This window comes from Oncorhynchus keta, chromosome 35 (assembly GCF_023373465.1).
Source record: "Oncorhynchus keta strain PuntledgeMale-10-30-2019 chromosome 35, Oket_V2, whole genome shotgun sequence".
NCBI classification, from domain to species: Eukaryota; Metazoa; Chordata; class Actinopteri; order Salmoniformes; family Salmonidae; genus Oncorhynchus; species Oncorhynchus keta.
In genome coordinates, this window is record NC_068455.1 from 37,147,370 (window position 1) to 37,168,226 (window position 20,857).

Sequence of the window (20,857 nt, forward strand, 5' to 3'; positions counted from 1 at the left end):
GTACCAGAGCGCCAAGTCTACATCCAAGAGTTTTCTAAATAGCTTCTACCCCCAAGCCATAAGACTCCTGAACATCTAGTCAAATGGCTACCCAGATGATTCACATTGCCTCCCCCCCTCTCCACACCACTGCCACTCTCTGTTGTCATCTATGGATAGTCACTTTCTGCCTACATGTAACCAGTGCCCCGCGCATTGACTCTGTACTGACACCCCACTGTATATATTGCTATTTTTCTTTACTGCTCCTCTTTAATTACTTGTTACTTTTATCTCTTATTCTTATTTGTATTTTTTTTAACTGCACTGTTGGTTAGGAGTTCGTAAGTAAGCATTTCACTATAAGGTCTACTACACCTGTTGTTTTCTGCACATGTGACTCTAACAATTTGATTTGCCTCTGAAATGTTGTAAATGAGTGTTGGAGCCACTGGCTATCCATAAATAAAAAGAAAAAAAGAAAATGGTGCCGTCAGGTTTGCTTAATATAAGGAATATGAAATGATTTGTTCATTTTCTTTTGATTATTATGTATATTTTTAATAAAATACTTGTAGACTTTCATTCAAGTAGTATTTTACTGTGTGACTTTCACGTTTACTTGAGTCATTTTCTATTAAGGTATCTTTACTTTTACTCAAGTATGGCAATTGGGTACTTTTTCCACTACTGATTAAATCAATTTGAAAGCCCCAGATAGGGTACACAAGTGTCACAAATTGATTTGCAATGACTCCAGTGATATCGTAATTTCAACATGTTTATTGCATAAAATGGTAGGTAGGCTACAGTAGGCTACATACGTGGGTATATAAATTAATAGGCTAATCGATGGCCAACAGATGCAAATGTATCATTCTCCACATGTAACGTCATTTTCATTGTGGACTTTTTCCCATAACAGCTGCGCTCGAGACCCAAGAACTGAGAGCGTAAAACCCTTCGCTTCATATGGTTTTCCATAAACTGACGATATTAGAATGCAGTTTAAACCACCTCCGAGCAAATGTATCTAATGCGCTCTAGAACACCTAAAGTCGTTTTCCTGTTGTCCCCGTTATTTCTTGACACGCATCAGTTCTAGCGCGTTAATATGTTTTATGGAAAAAGGGTTTGGAAATAGGTGTGTCTGTAATGACAATCTAAATAGTCTACCTACACCTGGTAAAAAGTTGTCACAAAGTGCAAGGTTCTGCTCTGTCGCCTCTCACTCAGATGACTCTGCTGCCTGCTGCAGCGCGCAGTCTCAAAGCACACACACCCCTCCGGCCCTCCCCACCACTCACTCACTCAGTCTCTCTCTCACTCACTCAGCAACAAGCTGTTTGATAGTCAGCAACAAGATGCTTGATAGTCAGCAACAAGATGCTTGATAGTCAGCAACAAGCTGCTTGATAGTCAGCAACAAGATGCTTGATAGTCAGCAACAAGATGCTTGATAGTCAGCAACAAGATGCTTAATAGTCAGCAACAAGCTGCTTGATAGTCAGCAACAAGATGCTTGATAGTCAGCAACAAGATGCTTGATAGTCAGCAACAAGATGCTTGATAGTCAGCAACAAGCTGCTTGATAGTCAGCAACAAGATGCTTGATAGTCAGCAATAACTGCTTGATAGTCAGCAACAAGATGCTTGATAGTCAGCAACAAGATGCTTGATAGTCAGCAACAAGATGCTTGATAGTCAGCAACAAGATGCTTGATAGTCAGCAACAAGATGCTTAATAGTCAGCAACAAGCTGCTTGATAGTCAGCAACAAGATGCTTGATAGTCAGCAACAAGATACTTGATAGTCAGCAACAAGATGCTTGATAGTCAGCAACAAGATACTTGATAGTCAGCAACAAGATGCTTGATAGTCAGCAATAACATGCTTGATAGTCAGCAGCATCAGGTCACAGTGAAATATATATTTGTAAGACATTTCCATGGCGGCCGCAGGGCAATTTAGGAGAAGCCAAAAAACCCGAACCCGCGACCAATATATTTTCACCCGCAACATCGATTTTCAAAGTAGCTCAATTATGAGGGAAAATTATAAACAACCCTAGGTGTCTCATTGTCAAGCAACAGGAAATGTGCTCCTTGAGTGACAGGGGGCGGAGCTAGATCTGGTTGGAAATCGCCATGGAGAGAGAGGGAGGGAGAGAGATGCATTGCATTGGCAATGTTAACATATGTTTCCCATGCCAAGCGGGAGAGGGATTACTCAAGTAGCGGTGTAAACCATGAAAATGGTTGTTACACACGGCATATCACATTTCACAAACCATATATTCAAATACCTTTATATTAGGTAAAGTAAAAACCCAAACCAGTCCTTGCATCAATACCGGTATATCGTAAAATACAGTATACCGCCCAGCCCTGGTAACTAGTAGGGCCGGGATGATACAGGAAGCAGACCAAACTCTTGAAAACAGGAAACTCTTCGGTCCTTTAAAAACCTGCTGTATGTAAAATATTTTGTGCTATAGCTTGGAAATTAAATAAATGTGACTCTGGATGACAACATAATGTTTGTTTCCCACATTAGGGCTGTTTTTCTAAAGAAGTTCAATCCGATTTGTGTTTTGTTTCCTTGCCACGATACTAACGATTATCGTGATACTGCTATCATCCCAGCCCTAGTAACTAGGCAACATTAATGCAAAGCAAATACAGGAACAATTGTGAATAAGAACCCCATGTTTCAGATGGAATTCACAGCACTGAAAAATAGACTGTCTTAGAGAAGACCATGTCAGCAAAGGTGAAAGAATAGACACAGAACTCGCATCTTTACTGACAAAGTAGAAAGACAGTTTGAATGACTTTACTTAAATGACTTTACTCCCAGTTACCCACTCAGCAACACTTAGAGAAGGTGTCATTGGAATGACTCTGTTAGTGGAGCATGTGGGCGTATTTTGACCTGGAGTCAGTCAGTGAATGTTAAGGTCATTACAGAGTAGCTGATGAGTGATTTCTATTACTCATGGTTAAATGTGGTTAGCTGGGGGATTGATTTAGCATTCCGTCTCCTACATTTAGAGATGAAAGATATCTGTGTTGTGTCTCCAACTATCAGTAATGAAGGTAAGACCCAGATGCAGACAATGTCGAATTAACCAAGGTTTAATAATCCAACAGGGACAGGCAATAGACAGGTCAAGCCAGGCAGGGGTCAATAAACCAGAGGTGGAGCAACGGTACCGGACGGCAGGCAGGCTCAGGGTCAGGGTAGGCAGTGGTCAATAATCCAGAGGTGGGGCAAAGGTACAGGTCGGCAGGCAGGCTCAGGGTCAGGCAGAGTGGACAGGCAGGCGGGCTCAGAGTCAGGACAGGCAAGGGTCAAAACCAGGAGGACGAGAAAAAGAGAGACTGGGAAAATCAGGAGCTGAGACACAAAAATGCTGATTGACTTGACGAACAAGACGAAATGGCAACAGAGAACACAGGTACAAATACACAGGGGATAATGTGGAAGATGGGCGACACCTGGAGAAGGGTGGAGACAATCACAAAGACAGGTGAAACAGATCAGGGTGTGACCCCAACACCATCTTGTCTTGCCTCTGTTACTGTGGCTGGACTCTGTCTTCTGGATTGGGTTGTTATGGTCCTTGTTGTTAGTGTTTTGCAGCAAGGCTATCTGCTCTTTGTTCTAAACACCCAATTATGGCCCGTCTGAGGGCAGTGACTTGTATGACAATGTAATGTAATGACAGGAAAATAGGAATAACTTCAAGGCAGCAGCAACAAACCCTAACTTCTCTCTTGTGCCCCTCAGTATGTCCTTCATATGGGTAGCTGGTTCCACTTACAGAGCGTTTTTTTCTCTCCGTCTTATGAAAATACATTTGGCAAATTACTCAGTTGAAGGTCGAATGACTTAAGAGGCTAAGTTCCACAAGCATAACTTCATTGTTTAGAAATGTTCCCATTTCACTGAACGAGACAACGTGCATCTAGCTCTAAATGGGTTAAGTACTTAACCCTATTATGGCCTACCTTCCTCGTTTAGTTACAAACCAAATAGTGTTTCAGTGAAGGGTTAGGGGCCTATCAGGATAAGTTATTTGTCATAATGGACATGAGTGGTTAGTGTCATGACATGATTTCATCACTGTATAATGAGAGGGTCGATTAAAGTGATAGGCTACTAAACTCCCTCGTCTCCCTGACAGCCATGGCAAATCTCTTCATTGTTAGCTTTAGGGCAATGTTAAGTAAACCAATCCCCATTATTACACCTTCACGAATGGCATTCCTGTAATATGAATAATGTGACTATTATCCATGCTTTATAATAAACACTGTTCGTGGAGATTCCTAAGGGGTTTGGATACACATGGAATATACTGAAGTATAATGTAGTCATTGTATCAGCCTGTTTCCTCATAGCCATCAGCGGGTAAAAACTTTTCCATGTTGATGATTGGTTGGACAGACTCGATTGTCTCAATGTTGTTCATGACTGTCTTTCCTGTTTTTCCCTCCATAGAGACCTGAGGTTCAACAAAATCAAGGACTTACAGTCTGGCTCCTTCAAACGTCTAAAGAACCTCAACACGCTGTAAGTCTCCCTCCTTCCTCCCTCCTTTTGTCTGTTCCCCTACACAGTCAGCAATTGAAAAGAGTGTAACTGAATTGGTTACCGGAGAACTCACTGCAAATGCATTTTCACAGAGCATACACACTTATGTAATCGCCATGGATTAGGAGTCAACTACTTCTGTAAGCCACATCTCTTCCCATAAACACCCAGTTCCCTTTGTTTATCTTTTGTCCCAAGACTCACATCATTAGTGGTCCCTGGAAAGTCCTGTAGCCAGTCATTCAGTCCACACACATATGAACACTGAGTGGCAGATTCTTGCTCTCCATTCTGCTGTTCTTTCACACATGTAGGTCACCTCATAATCTGTGAGGAATTTATTTTTCCCCTTCACTCTCCCAGCCATTTATCATGGCCCAGCCCTGCTAGCCTACAGTCAGCCATGTGGCTGGGATCAGCCTATGAGGCTAGTGTATGAATATGAAGAGCTGTCCATGGAGAAAGGTAGGGCCAGGGAATGTTAAGAAAGAGAAAGACCAGATGAGATTTTCCTACGGTATCAGACCGACCGGCTAGCCATGGAGCTGTGTTTCATAGAGGACTCTTCGCGGCTTCAACCTCCTGCTCACAGACTGAAAAATAGCACAGGATCTAAAGTTTGCCGGTCTTTCAACTGGATAGACAGTTCAATATTAGCGTCTCAGGCAGACTGAAATAGATGTCTGGCTCGTGCATGAAGGAAAGACTGGAGGGGCCTACTGCCTGTATTCTTCTGCTTCAGTCTGTAACAGACTGTGTCTAGCTGTCACTCTGAACATTGATTATACAATAGTGTATGTAGAGTTCATCAGTTTTTAAGTTGAAAGAAAAATCCAAGGCAGGGTGCAAAGGCCCCTGGGACAGCATCCATCACCAAAATCTTCAAAAGAAGCCAATTGAGGCTAAATGTTTTCAGGCAAAAGAGCAAGGTGAAGAGGCATGTTCTGCCCAATTAATGTTCTGCTTATACATATCATACCCTTTTCCAAAACAGATTTTTCTGCATTAATTCCCGTTTCTATGGCACTAAGTTGAGGGATCACCAACTCGGGCCTTTATTAGAAAAGGATATTGTAGTGTTGCAGAAGTCTATGACAGCCGTTATTGATCCTTGTCCAGATTCTACCACATAGATCTGGCAGCCGTTATAAATGCAGAACAAATTGTGACAGTGTGTAGGATTCAAACCAGATGCTCTATAGAACAGCTACAATGTGCCAGGAATCTGAACTATATTATGTACTCTGGAAGGTTGAACTCTGTTTAGACTGGCATTGGCCTAGCATTAGATCTTGACACAATAGTATGCCAGCATGGACCATTTTCAACTTGTTTCTACTAGTCTGTATGGATTACCTTTGTGTAAGTGTAATACTCCATTGGTTAGGTCTTTCAAATAATGGCCATTCTCTTGCCTTCACAGCCTCCTCAACAACAACCATATCAGACGGATTCCCAGAGGAACCTTTGAAGACCTGGAAAACCTCAAATATCTGTGAGTTGTTATGCTTTTATGTCAATGTTATTCTCTTCTGAATGTCAAGTCACTGATCGATTGTTTTCATTGAAACAGTGTTTGGCAGCCATCTTCTCTGACAGGCCCAATAGGCAAAGAGTTTTTGTTCAAGTTTCACCCTGTTCCTCGTCAGCTGATGATAAAGCATGGCGAAACCTGTCTAGGACTTCTGTCTGGAAACAAAACTAAAACACACCATGTGGCTGTAAATTGGGCGTTGCTCGTCAGAACAGAACAAGTGTGTTACTGTGGTAAATTAAATGAGGTAAGACAAGAAAAGAAAAGAACCCCCATTGTCTAATCCTCTGTACTTATCTGTCTCCGCGTGGTGACCTGAAGGCAATGAGGAGAACAGAGGTGGGCTTGCGGCCATCCATTTTGTGAAGTGCACCATTCCCTCCTGCAGCAAAGCGCCCCCACAACATGATGCTGCCACCCCCGTGCTTCACGGTTGGGATGATGTTCTTCGGCTTGCAAGCCTCCCCCTTTTTCCTCCAAACATAACGATGGTCATTATGGCCAAACAGTTCTATTTTTGTTTCATCAGACCAGAGGACATTTTTCCAAAAAGTACAATTTTGTCCCCATGTGCAGTTGCAAAACGTAGTCTGGCTTTTTTATTTTATTCACCTTTATTTAACCAGGTAGGCTAGTTGAGAACAAGTTCTCATTTACTACTGCAACCTGGCCAAGATAAAGCAAAGCAGTGCGACACAAACAACAGCACAGTGTTACACATAAACAAGCATGCAGTCAATAACACAATAGAAAAAAACATTGTGGCGTGAGGAGGTAGGCAATAAATAGGCCATAGTAGTAATTACAATTTAGCAGATTAACACTGGAGTGATAAATGAGCAGATGATGATGTGCAAGTAGAGATACTGGTGTGTAAAAGAGCAGAAAAGTAAATAAAAACAATATGGGGATGAGGTAGGTAGATTGGGTGGGCTATTTATTGATGCAGCGATCGGTTAGCTGCTCAGAAAGCTGATGTTTAAAGTTAGTGAGGGAGATATAAGTCTCCAGCTTCAGCATTCTTTGCAATTCGTTCCAGTCACTGGCAGCAGAGAACTGGAAGGAAAGGCGGCCAAAGGAGGTGTTGGCTTTGGGGATGAACAGTGAGATATACCTGCTGGAGAACGTGCTACGGGTGGGTGTTGTTATCGTGACCAGTGAGCTGAGATAAGGCGGAGCTTTACCTAGCATAGACCTGGAGCCAGTGGGTCTGGCGACGAATATGTAGCGAGGGCCAGCCGACTAGAGCATACAGGTTGCAGTGGTGGGTGGTATGGGGTGCTTTGGTAACAAAACGGATGGCATCGTGATAGACTGTATCCAGTTTGCTGAGTAGAGTTTTGGAAGCTATTTTGTAGATGACATCGCCGAAGTCGAGGATCGGTAGGATAGTCAGTTTTACTAGGGTAAGTTTGGCGACGTGAGTGAAGAAGGCTTTGGGACGAAATAGAAATCCGATTCTAGATTTGATTTTGGATTGGAGATGTTTAATATGAGTCCGGAAAGAGAGTTTACAGTCTAGCCAGACATCTAGGTATTTGTAGTTGTCCACATATTTTTTGAAAGGGGCATGCTTATTTAAGATGGTGTGGAAATTACTTTTAAAGAACGACCAGGCATCCTCGACTGATGGGATGAGATCAATATCCTTCCAGGATACCCGGGCCAGGTCGATTAGAAAGGCCTGCTCGATATAGGACTTGTTTTACTGTGGATATAGATACTTTTGTACTGTTTCCTCCAGCATCTTTACAGGGTCCTTTGCTGTTGTTCTGGGATTGATTTTCAGTTTTCCCACCAAAGTACGTTCATCTCTAGGAGACAGAACGCATCGCCTCCCTGAGCAGTATGACGGCTGCGTGGTCTCATAGTGTTTATACTTGTGTACTATTGTTTGTACAGATGAACGTGGTACCTTCAGGCGTTTGGAAATTGCTCCCAAGGATGAACCAGACTTGTGGAGGTCTACAATTTGTTTTCTGAGGTTTTGGCTGATTTCTTTTTAATTTTCCCATGATGTCAAGAAAAGAGGCACTTAGTTTGACAGTAGGCCTTGAAATACATCCACAGGTACACCTCCAATTGACTCAAATGATGTCAATTAGCCTATCAGAAGCTTCTAAAGCTTTAACATCATTTTCTGGAATTTTCCAAGATGCTTAAAGGCCCAGTCAACTTAGTGTATGTAAACTTCTGACCCACTGGTATTGTGATGCAGTGAATTATAAGTGAAATAATCTGTGGAGGTCAACTGTTGGAAAAATGACTTGCCAAAACTATAGTTTTTTCACGAGAAATTTGTGGAGTGGTTGAAAAACGAGTTTTAATGATTCCAACCTAAGTGTATGTAACCTTCCGACAACTGTATATATAGGTGAATAGGTGACGAGGCATCAGGATATATGATAAACAGCGTAGATGACAATTGTATGTAAGTGGGTGTATGTAGAGTCTATATACATGTATGTGTGCATTATGTGTGTGTGAGTAAATGATGCAGTGTGTATTTACATGTGTGTTGGAGTATTAGTGCGCGTAGTGCACGGTTGCCCAACTGGCCAGCGGGTGGTTTTGTTACATTACAGTGTCAAATATATTTTTAAAAATGTATGGCACACGAGACACCTGTCTGATTCATGGCTGTCTGAGTGGAATAATCCATTGCGGAGGCCGCGGGGGATGACACACCAGTATCACCAGTAGGACATTTACTGTTAATTACCATAATTTCTAATCTACAATGTTTGTTTTGTTACAGTAATTTCTGTTAATACATTCAATATAGTACTACAGTCTTACCATTGTCATTGTAGGACATTTGATGCTGTTTGCAGAGCGCACGACCGAGGTGTGAGAAAAATGTTTTGCTTTATTTCATTCCATTTGCGAGTTGTCAATTTATTCATTGTCTTTTGTTTGGAGTGATTACTTCTTATCCCCTGAGCAAATAGCCTAGAGCTGTGTATATCTGTCCGGAGCTCACTGGCTCAGGAAACTCTGAGGGCCCAGAATATTTTATAGGTTACAAATTTGCTAGTAGGAGTTTCTGTCACGTCTGCTCCCGCTCTTCCCTCCCTGGCGCTTGAGGCCGCCAGACTGGCCTGCATCACGCACTCCTGCCATCTATTACACACACCTGCCTTCCCTCTTCACGCGCATCAGCGATATTGGACTCACCTGGACTCACTCATCACCTGTTTATTTCCTCTCCTATATTTGTCAGTTCCCCTGCTCTGTTCCCCACTGCTGTATTAATTGTTTTTTGTTTGTGTTACTCGTTTTCTGACGCTGCTCCTGTCTCGTTCCATGTCCGTTCTATATTAAATGTTTGACTCCCCGTACCTTCTTAGTCCCTCCAGCGTCAATTCATGTGACAGAATGCATGAGCCAACTTACAAAGCATCGGGGAGTACTGGTGTTCCGGGTGGTGGTGACGTCGGCTCTGGATCGCCGTCGATGGAACCGGGGGTACCTATCCCAGCCCGTCGGGCTTCCACGCACTGGCTGGCTCCAGAGATTTCCTTGCCTCGGTTGGCTCGGCTGGTTTCCATCCCACGTCACGCTCCACCGGATCATTGGGCTCCCTCTTTGCAGCAGGATCGACAGGTGTCCTTGCCTCTACCGGATCGTCAGGTTCCCATGCCTCAGACGGCTCGCCAGGCTCCCACGCTCCTGCCGGTTCGTCGGGCTTCCACGCCCCAACCGGCTTGCTCAGCGCCCATGTCCCGGCCGGTTCACCCAGGTGGCACGCTGGGTGGCACACCTAGAGGGGGGTACTGTCACGTCTGCTCCTGCTCTTCCCACCTGGCGCTTGAGGGCGCCAGGCTGCCCTGCATCACACACTCCTGCCATCATCAATTACGCACACCACACCTGCCTTCCCTCGTCGCACGCATCAGCGATATTGGACTCACCTGGACTCACTCATCACCTGTTTATTACCTCCCCTATATTTGTCAGTTCCCCTGCTCTGTTCCCCACTGCTGTATTAATTGTTTTTTGTTTGTGTTACTCATTTTCTGACGCTGCTCCTGTCTCGTTCCATGTCCGTTCTATATTAAATGTTTGACTCCCCGTACCTGCTTTGTCTCTCCCGCGTCATCCATGTGACAGTTTCAGGTCAGACCAAATTAATAGTTAATACAATGTTTCAAGTTCCTTGCAGACAGGTCATGCTTAGCCAATGTAATTTCTAGGATATTTATTTTTATCAGGATATTTTCTATCTGCGGGCTGCAATGTCTTTATTTGTTGGCTATTTTTATATATTGGCAAGGGCAATAGAATTACATTTTTTAAAAATCATTTTCATTTAGATAGAATTTGATTAAACACGACATTGATTTTTGAGATTTGAAGACTATTATAAATGAAAGGAAACTGTTCCACAAAAATGTGCATATGAAAATAATACAGATCAGTAGAAATGGTACTATAACTTGGCACTCCAAATGGAAAAGGTTGCCGAACGCTGGTGTAAACTGTTACCCTTGGGTCTGGAACAGATTATTTTCTTCTGGCTCGGCTATATTGATCTCTGGTTCCCGCTTTAGTCATTTGAGTGTCTTCATTTTTAATTGCACTGCTTAAAGCATCAGACAAGCTCAGTAGCCTACATAGGGCACAGTGCATTCGGAAAGTATTCAGACTCCTTCCCCTTTTCCACATTTTGTTACGTTACAGCATTATTCTGAAATAGATTTTTTTTTAAATCCTCATCAATCTACACACAATACCCCATAATAACAAAGCGAAACAGGTTTTTGAAACTTTTGCAAATTTATAAAAAATAAAAAATAAAAATAAATACTTTATTTACACAAGTATTCAGACCGTTTGCTATGAGACTCGAAATTGAGCTCAAGTTCATCCAATTTCCATTGATCATCATTGATGTTTCTACAATTTCTATTTAATTGATTGGATATGATTTGAAAAGGCACACACCTGTCTATATAAGGTCTCAAGGTTGACATTGCATATCAGAGCATAAACCAAGCCATGAGGTCGAAGGAATTGTCCGTTGAGCTCCGAGACAGGATTGTGTCGAGTTACAGATCTTTGGAAGGGTACCAAAACATTTCAACAGCATTAAAGGTCCCGAAGAACACAGTGGCCGCCATCAATTTTAAATGGAAGAAGTTTGGAACCACCAAGACTATTCCTAGAGCTGGCCGCCCAGCCAAACTGAGCAATTGGGGGAGAAGGGCCTTGGTCAGTGAGGTGACCAAGAACCCGATGGTCGAATTTGTCTCTATACTGACGCTCAGCTTGTTTGATTGCCTTGCGGAGAGAATAGCTACACTGTTTGTATTCGGTCATGTTGCATTTGCTAATAAACTCGCTCACTGAATCAGCGTATTCATCAATGTTGTTGTTTGACATTATGCGGAACAAATCCCAGTCCACGTGATCGAAGCAATCTTGAAGCGTGGAATTAGATTGGTCGGACCAGCGTTGAACAGACTTGAGCGTGGGGGCTTCCTGTTTTAATCTCTGTCTATAGGTTGGGAGCAACAAAATGGAACCTGATGGCAATGATGGGCTACCCAAACCCTAACCCGGACGAAGCTGGGCCAATTGTGCGCCGCCCTATGGGACTACCAATCACAGCCGGTTGTGATACAGCCTGGAATCGAACCAAGGTCTGTAGTGACGCCTCGAGCACTCAGATGCAGTGCCATAGACCGCTGCGCCACTCAGGAGCCCAAAATAAGAATAAGGCTGTTACATAACAACATTTGGAAAAAGTGAAGGGGTCTGAGTACTTTCCGAATGCACGGTATAGTTGATTTTATTCAAACCTAGGGTGTGTCTAAAAATAGATTCTCGGTCGACCAATATCATTTTTTTGTCTGATACAGTTGAAGTCGGAAGTTTACATACATCTTAGCCAAATACATTTAAACTCAGTTTTTCACAATTCATGACATTTATTCCGAGTAAACGTTGCCTGTCTTCGGTCACCACTTTATTTTAAGAATGTGAAATGTCAGATTAATAGTAGAGAGAATTATATATTTCAGCTTTTATTTCTTTCATCACATTCCCATTGGGTCAGAAGTTTACATACACGCAATTTGTATTTGATAGCATTGCCTTTAAATTGTTTAACTTGGGTCAAACGTTTCGGGTAGTCTTCCACAAGCTTCCCACAATAAGTTGGGTGAATTTTGTCCCATTCCTTCTGACAGAGCTGGTGTAACTGAGTCAGGTTTGTAGGCCTCCTTGCTCGCACACGCCTTTTCAGTTCTGCCCACACATTTTCTATAGGATTGAGGTCAGAGCTTGGTGATGGCCACTCCAATTCCTTGACTTTGTTGTCCTTAAGCCATTTTGCCACAACTTTGGAAGCATGCTTGGTGTCATTGTAAATTTAGAAGACCCATTTTCGACCAAAATTTAACTTCCACAACATAATTTTCCTGCCATCTATTTTGTGAAGTGCACCACACCCTCCTGCAGCAAAGCACCCCCAATACATGATGCTGCCATCCCCCGTGCCTCACGGTTGGGATGGTGTTCTTCGGCTTGCAAGCTTCCCCCTTTTTCCTCCAAACATAACGATGGTCGTTATGGCCAAACAGTTCTATTTTTGTTTCATCAGACCAGAAGACATTTCTCCTAAAAGTACGATCTTTGTCCCCATGTGCAAACCGTAGTCTTGCTTTTTTATGGCGGTTTTGGAGCAGTGGCTTCTTCCTTGCTGAGCGGCCTTTCAGGTTATGTCGATATAGGACTCGTTTTACTGTGGATATAGATACTTTTGTGCCTGTTTCCTCCAGCATCTTCACAAGGTCATTTGCTGTTGTTCTAGGATTGATTTGCACTTTTCCCAGGAAAGTACGTTCATCTTTAGGAGACAGAGCGCATCTCCCTCGTGAGCGATATGATGGTTGCGTGGTCCCATGGTGTTTATACTTGCGTACTATTGATTGTACAGATGAACGTGGTACCTTCAGGCCTGATGAACCAGACTTGTGGAGGTCTCCAATTTGTTTTCTGAAGTGTTGGCTGATTTATTTTGTTTTTCCCATGATGTCAAGCAAAGAGGCACTGCATTTGAAGGTAGGCCTTGAAATACAGCCACAGGTACATCTCCAATAGACTCAAATTATGTCAATTAGCCTATCAGAAGCTTCTTAAGCCATGACTTAATTTTCTGAAATTTTCCAAGCTGTTTAAAGGCCCAGTCAACTTAGTGTATGTAAACTTCTGACCCACTGGAATTGTGATACAGTGAATTATTAGTGAAATAATCACTGTAAACAATTGTTGGAAAAATTACTTGTGTCATGCACAAAGTAGATGTCCTAAACGACTTGCCAAAACTATAGTTTGTTAACGAGGCATTTGTGGAGTGGTTGAAAAACGAGTTTAAATGACTCCAACCTAAGTGTATGAGACATTTCCGACTTCAACTGTATATATTATAATTATCAAATGGCCAATCTTATCATCTTTGTTAGTCACTCTCATTATAACCCCAGCACCCGTCAGATGTGGTGGAAGCAATGTCTGTGTTTACATTCACATGCAGCTTGTATTTCTGAAATGTCTGTCTCCCTAGTCTCTCCACCTACTCAGTCTCATCTTCCCCTCCATTAACCTTCTCATCTCCTCCTTTCACCCCTGGGTTAGATAACGCAGACCTTCAGCCCACCAGGCTCACTGTAGGCGTTGGAATGGTTGAACTGTAAAACACTTTGATTAGATTTTTTTGGGCTGTTCTGTAGATCCCTGTTTTGTCTTGACTCAAAGCTGATTATCATGTGATGGATAAGTTCATGAGAATAACTTCACACACACACACACACACATGCACACGGACACACACACACGCACATGCACACACACACATACACTTCTCTGAATGCTGTAACTGCAGCATAGTGTGGGTGATTCCCATGGTTGTTTGTCTAGTTTTAATTATAAGGCCCTGTCCCTTTAAAGCAGAGATAATCTGAGGCCAGCACACTGACCATGCCCTTGTGATCAACCCTTTAACCCTGCACCTCTCACCCTGACATCATAGCCTGGTGGATTGTCCCTTTACCTCCCTTAGGCCCCAGTAAAGCTCCCTCCCCAAGGTCTTTCATGTGCCCTCCACTGTACGACCTGACAGAAAAGTCGGTACAGCCCCTTTAAGGGTCAGCTTTCCGTCGAAGGGTCTAGTGTTACGGGAATATGGTTTGTGATAATAACTAATGCCAGAAGTCTTTCCTGACCATCTTATGTAATTCTAAGTAGCCTTGGCTTTTGCCAGCCGGAGTGATTCATAGGAGCAGGAGTCTCTCCTTGTTTCTTGAGTGTGTATTGCTGAGCGATTTGTGCTTTTTGAGGTCGGTTTGGTTCGATTGTTAAAAAATAATCACGGTTTTCGATTTCAGTTTCAAATATTTTTGTTTACATTAAATGCTCTATGTGTGTTGAATACGATAACAACACAGAATAAAACAATGAATAAAAGTCCCATGATGATAGTGACTGTCCATTACTGCTTACACTTATTAACCATCATTTATTCACATGACTTTAATAAAATATTTCAGTATTTCAGTATATTACATTTGTTTTATTATTAAATTCCAAGTCATCATCTCATCTCATCACATCATCTCATTCTATAGAGCTGCTGCCTATGCTGTCTGACAAAATCACTATTTTGTAGTTCTTCAAAGTAAATTAGGCATACTTTTATGAATGCTGAATACCAACTATCAATCACTTAGATCATGTATTTTAGGGTAGAGATACACCACAAAGCAACAGCTGCTCTCTGTATATCCTCACACAATTTCGCATTCTAAAAAGAAACACAGGCCTGACAAGTAGATGCGCAATGGATTATGGTCATTGTAGTTCATTACAATGTTTTAGGTGCAAAATGTAGTAGAATTTTGGCTTGTTGGAAACTACAGCGTCGCACAGTTCAGGATGGGTCTGTTTTATCTCTAGATAAATGTTGCAATGTACCCGTGGAGCTCACAGGGAAAAAAACGAACAAAATGGAATTCAAAAAAATTTAACCAACATGGGTCAATTAGTTGTTTGAAAACTGAAAAATAACTGAATTTACAGTTAATCAATCAGCACCAGTAGTGGGAGGCAACTTGATGTACAATAACACCCACTAGGAAGGACGCTAGTCTACCACAGCATCTTATCCCCAATCTATCTCCTATGTGACATTTAGGCTATAGCCTAACCAGGGCTCTTGAGTTTCTTCCAAGTCAGGTCACATGGTCAGGAAGCACTCGGGGCCCTACTTATCTGTGATCTAAATCCAAATATCCTGTTGTGGTTTGTTGTGGTTTCTGTTGCTGTTATTTTTGTTGGTGGCGCTCTGATTGAGTTTTACCCTGGCATTGGTGTCAGGTTGCATAGTTAGACATTTCATTAGATAGTATGAGATTACGGACCGAGAATACGATACAGGCCTTGGGTTCTTCTCAGTGCTCTGTCATTGGCGGTGAGGAATAACATCTCTCTTTGTGTCCCTCGTACAGTTTCACAACACATGTTTGTGGGTGTACAGTTGGACTAAAATGGCGGGTCAGTTGAGTTCTCATTGAACTGTATAAGGACGAGGCCACAGAGGCTTTGGGGTTATTCAAGCAAAAGGCCCCAGTACTCTTCCCCTCGAGAGTCGACCCTACAGCTCCCGACTCCATCCGGTTTCCCACGCAGACCCCACACTTCCAGGCCTCATCACAGTCTCTCTCTCTCTCTCTCTCTCTCTCTCTCTCTCTCTCTCTCTCTCTCTCTCTCTCTCTCTCTCACAGACACACACACAGCATATGTTCTACTGTCTTTGTGGGGACCAAACAACCCCTAAGCCTAAAACAGCCTTTGTTCTGGTGTGGACCTGGGAATTGACCTTTTTTTTACTAACCTTGTGGGGACATTTGGGGATTTCCGGTACCCACGAGGATAGCAATACAAGCCCACGCACACACGCACGCACGCACGCACGCACACACACACACACACACACACACACACACACACACACACACACACACACACACACACGCACACACACGCACACGCACACACACATATGCTTCTGGGTGTTCAGCTTTAGCTATAGTCAGCCTCAATGTCCTCAGGCTGCCTGTAAACTAACTCTCTGAGTTAAGATGAACATTCAGACTCTATAGTCTCCCAGCAACAAGTCCACAGTTCTTTGGCTGTGTGAAGCAACATGGTGCTTTCAATTTCACCAATAACAGTAGGTCTACTCAGCTGACGCCTGTTTGACAAGATCAGTGTTCAAATTGCCTCAACACCCTTGTTGACATGTAAAGTTTACTAAGGAAGATATGCTGTCTGGATATCTTTGACATGTCATCAAATGCCTTTCACACTGTCAAGAAATGTCCTTCATATGTTGATTACGTAAGAGCCCAGAGCAGCATCTCTTGTACTGTGTATGCAATAAATGAGAAGCCATGTGTGTGTTTGACAGAGAAGATCGCTCCCAGTTCATCCCCCCCAGGATGTTTCCAATCTCCTGCGCTGGCTAACACTCAGCTCAGCCTCCGTCAGCATCAGTGGATGCCTGTCTGTGAGTGCAGTGCATTAGACCGTGCTGTCTTTGATGATCATCACTGTCACATGGGATCAACTGGACAAACATCAGAGAGTGATGAGATATCCCTGATAGAGGAAGATAGAGAAAGCGGAGCTGTGTCTTTTTCCACAGGCCCACATTGCGTCATATTTGCTGAGAGCAAATGGGGATCTCTCATCGACTCGACCCATCGATGTAAAGTAACTGGAGATGAGTAGAAGATTAAATGGAAGATTGCCCTAAGCCATTGCTATTCTAGTGTCACATCTCTCTCACGTTAAGAGGGAGGGAAAACACAGACATGTCATGTGATGTTTGTCTTTAGATGTAGGTAACCTAGTGGTTAGAGTGTTGTGCCAGTAACCCGAAAGGTTGCTGGATCGAATCCCCGAGCTGACAAGGTAAAAAAAACATCTGTCGTTCTGCCCCTGAACAAGGCAGTTAGAACACTGTTCCCCGGTAGGCTGTCATTGTAAATAAGAATTTGTTCTTAAACTGACTTGCCAAGTTAAATAAAGGTTACATTTAAAAATGTTCTGGAACGTCATAGTGATGCTATACAGCATTACATTACTTGAGACATGGTGCTCTTTTGTGAAAGTCTTCACAGAACTCGGAGGGACCCCACCAACCCTCTGTCATATATTCTATTTTTTCAGAATTTATGTATATATATATTTTACATTATGATTTGTCAACTTTTTGTACATGTATGTTATGCAAGTTATGATGAGCGTTCTGTTTTTTGACAGCTTTGACTTTTTTTCTCCGCTCTGCAAATTGTGTCAGTTGCTTTACATTTGTGTCTAGTTAATGGAATCTGTCCCTAATGATCAACCAATCATGCAGTGATATAGCTAATATTCATTTATTGTGATACCTGAGTGGATGGACATTCTCACTGTCAAAAATACTACTTCAAAACATTGATCCCGTGAAGTTGGTTTTATGATAGCTCCTTTCGTACAGTAACTGGGCCATTCAACTAAGCCGTTCTTTCATTGTCAGAATCAGAATCACAGAGTACATTTGGGCATACCCAGAATTTGACTTGGTGATGTGATGCTGCTGGAAATAAGCAACATACAGAAACTGAGGAATTTACACAAAGTGTACATACATTTATGACAAAAAAAGTTGACATAGAACTGTAGAATACGAGCAGATTTACAGTGAGAAATGTATAATTTACATTATAAATAATATATGGAAATGCGGAAGTAGGGACTTGTGTTAGGTGCTAGAGAGAATTCATTTGATCCCCTGTGTTTTTGACTAATATTACTGATTATTTCTCCTTTCAGCTATTTGTACAAGAACGAAATCCAATCAATTGACAGACAAGCATTTAAGGGACTTGTCTCTCTAGAGCAACTGTAAGTGACCAGCTACTCATCCTCTCCTCTTCCTCCTATTCACCCTCTTTCCTCCCCTTCGCCCTCTGCACCTTCATATCTGATTGCCCGTCTGTCCGGACCCCCCACCCCATGGTGTCATGCCGCCACTATGCATGCCATGTGTGCACCCGCCAATTGTATGTGGCGTTGACACCCTGCATGAGTAGCATGCCTCGTTGCCACGACAACAGACGTGCGTTACCTGATCCTCGTGCGTAAAAATACAGCACGGGATGCCATGCCCTGCCCTGCCCTGCCCTGCCCTGCCCTGCCCTGCCCTGCCCTGCCCACTCTCTACTGTAGCTAAGCAGATGCAGACTCGAGCAGGCCTCAGCTTCCCATGTACTTAGACTACAGCTCCAGCTCCTGCTTGCCGCATGCCATGCTGCACAGCTTGCCCTTCACTGTGGGCCCCATTCAAACTTGAGATAAGTGCGCTTAGCGTGGACTTAAGTCAATAACTTACCGTAAGTTCATGTTAAATCAACATACCTCAAGCCTGAAAAGGGCCCTGTGTGTCCTCCCCGGAGTCACACTACTGTACTGTACGCTGACTGCTTGTCTCCCCCTTGACCTTACTTGTCATTGTCCATCTAGTTGTGTTATGCACTAGTTCTGTTGTTTCATAGAGGGCCCCCTACGCATTTCCCAAGCAGAGTGATAGAGGTCACCCTGTGCCTATTGCATGGGCTTATTATGTCTACGAGACATACCTTCAGTATCGGTATGAGAAAGGATGCCTCAAATCTGTATAAATGTCCATGTGACCTTAAGCTATCAATGTGATGTCTACATTTCTAACATCTTTTCCCAATTGCATGTTGTCTCAATGACTTGAGTATGTTCAAATCATCCCAGAAATGAGATTCATTTCAGATTTTTGTTCTGTTTGTTGATGTACCGGTTTTATTGTGTTTGGTAAATGTTGAGTGTGTGTTGGAGACCAAGGCTGATACAGAACCTACAACAAAGCAAGCTGTCCACGCCGAGTAGTAAATTGTGTTTAAACCACCAATGCCATGAACTGAAATTGCCTTCTTTTAGTAAGCCAATAGTTAAACAATTCTTTCAACAATAAATTATTTTGTGATGCAACTGTTGCCAAATGTTGAGTTTAGTGAGATTGTTATTGTTGGTTAACCCTAACCCTTCTGGGAAAATATATATCTCAACCATGGGGCTTCATACGTCAATAGAAGACAATTAAACTGACATCATTTAATAAGGGGTGGATACTGAACACAATATTTGGGAAGTCATGACAGTGTCCTCCATGAAGGCATTTTCTTCTCTGAACTAACCCCAAACAAAAATGTCTGACATGCATCTTCCTCCTCACAGCCAATTCGGGCGGTTGAACCTAGGAGAAGGCCTTGTGGCTGTTTGTCCCTGCATAACGACATGCGTGCACACTGAACAAATGGCTATTCATTAAGCGAAACCAAATCAAAGTCCAGGCTCTTTGCCCTGCATCTGGTTTGAGTTTTGATACAGTAATGAAGGATTTTATGTGTGGGTGACAAGTTCTGAGCCAGAGTTGCATTCGCTTTAATGGCCGTCTGCTATTCTGTTGGGCTACAACTATGCTATGCAAGCTGTATGTTGGAGTTGGGGGGGATTAACATTTCTTTAAAGTACTGCCAGTCTTGTATTTAATATCCCATGCTCCCCTGCTATTTAAATGAGAGAATTTCCCAAGCATGTTGGCTCGCTTGTTGTCGACCATATTCAATTCACAAACGGGCTACCTGTGGCCAAAAACTAATTTAACGCCAGAGCAACTACAGAACATAAGCAATGTATATTTTATTAGAACATGTACACAAAGCATGTTTCTGCCCCTCTCTAACATATGTAAACAATAGTTCCTTATCACAATTCATCTCAATTTGGTGCTTAAAATGTCGTATTACGGGCCTCCGTAATGCATCGCAGTGCTAGAGGCGTCCCTACAGAACTGGGTTCGATCCCAGGCTGTGTCACAACCGGCCGTGATCGAGAGTCCCATAGGACGGCGCACAATTGGACCAGCGTCGTCCGGGTTAGGGGAGGGGGGGGGGGTGCTTTACTTGGCTCATCGCGCTCTAGCGACTCCTTGAGGCTGACCTCGCTCGTCAGTGGAACGGTGTTTCCTCTGACACATTGGTGCCCCTGGCTTCTGGCTTAAGTGGGCGGGTGTTAAGATGCGTGGTTTGGCGGGTCATGTTTCGGAGGACGCATGACTCGACCTTCGCCTCCCGAGCCCGTTGGGGAGTTGCAGCGATCAGTCAAGATTGAAATTGGGGAGAAAAAGGGGCAAAAAAATAATAATAATACTCTTATTACACTTTGTTCTATTACCCTGTTTACTGGCATAAAATGTGCTTTAATTGTAATTGTAAGGTAAAATAAATCAACGGGCTTATGACTCACATACATCAATTATAGGTTATAAGGCTAGTCTGTTGCCAAGTTCACTGTTAGTTGTTGCCAAGGGGTGACAACAAAATCAATATTACCCCCCCTCCTCTCTCTCTCGCTCTCTCTGTCTCTCTCTCTCCTCTCTCTCTCTCTCTCTCTCTCTCTCTCTCTCTCTCTCTCTCTCTCTCTCTCTCTCTCTCTCTCTTTGTGTCTCTATCTCCTCTCTCTATCTCCTCTCTCTATCTCCCTCTCTCTCTCTCTCTCTCTCTCTCTCTCTCTCTCTCTCTCTCTCCCTCTCTCCCTCTCTCTGTCCCTCTCCATTTCTTCCCAACCCTCTCTCAGACATGAAATACGGCTGTCTGTGTAATTCC

At 43.0% G+C, this 20,857-nt stretch overlaps 1 protein-coding gene across 2 annotated transcripts in view; it reads left to right on the forward strand.

Annotated features, from left to right (window-relative positions):
• LOC118368458 (peroxidasin) overlaps positions 1 to 20,857 on the forward strand; it is an 85,762-nt gene that overhangs the window by 23,227 nt on the left and 41,678 nt on the right. Inside the window, exons 2-4 of one of the 2 annotated variants that reach the window (XM_035752577.2) lie at positions 4,487 to 4,558; positions 6,003 to 6,074; positions 17,994 to 18,065. In XM_035752577.2, coding sequence (XP_035608470.1) covers positions 4,487 to 4,558; positions 6,003 to 6,074; positions 17,994 to 18,065 — 216 coding nt within the window. The remainder of the gene's footprint in view (positions 1 to 4,486; positions 4,559 to 6,002; positions 6,075 to 17,993; positions 18,066 to 20,857) is intronic. The other variant, XM_035752578.2, reaches the window with a different exon arrangement.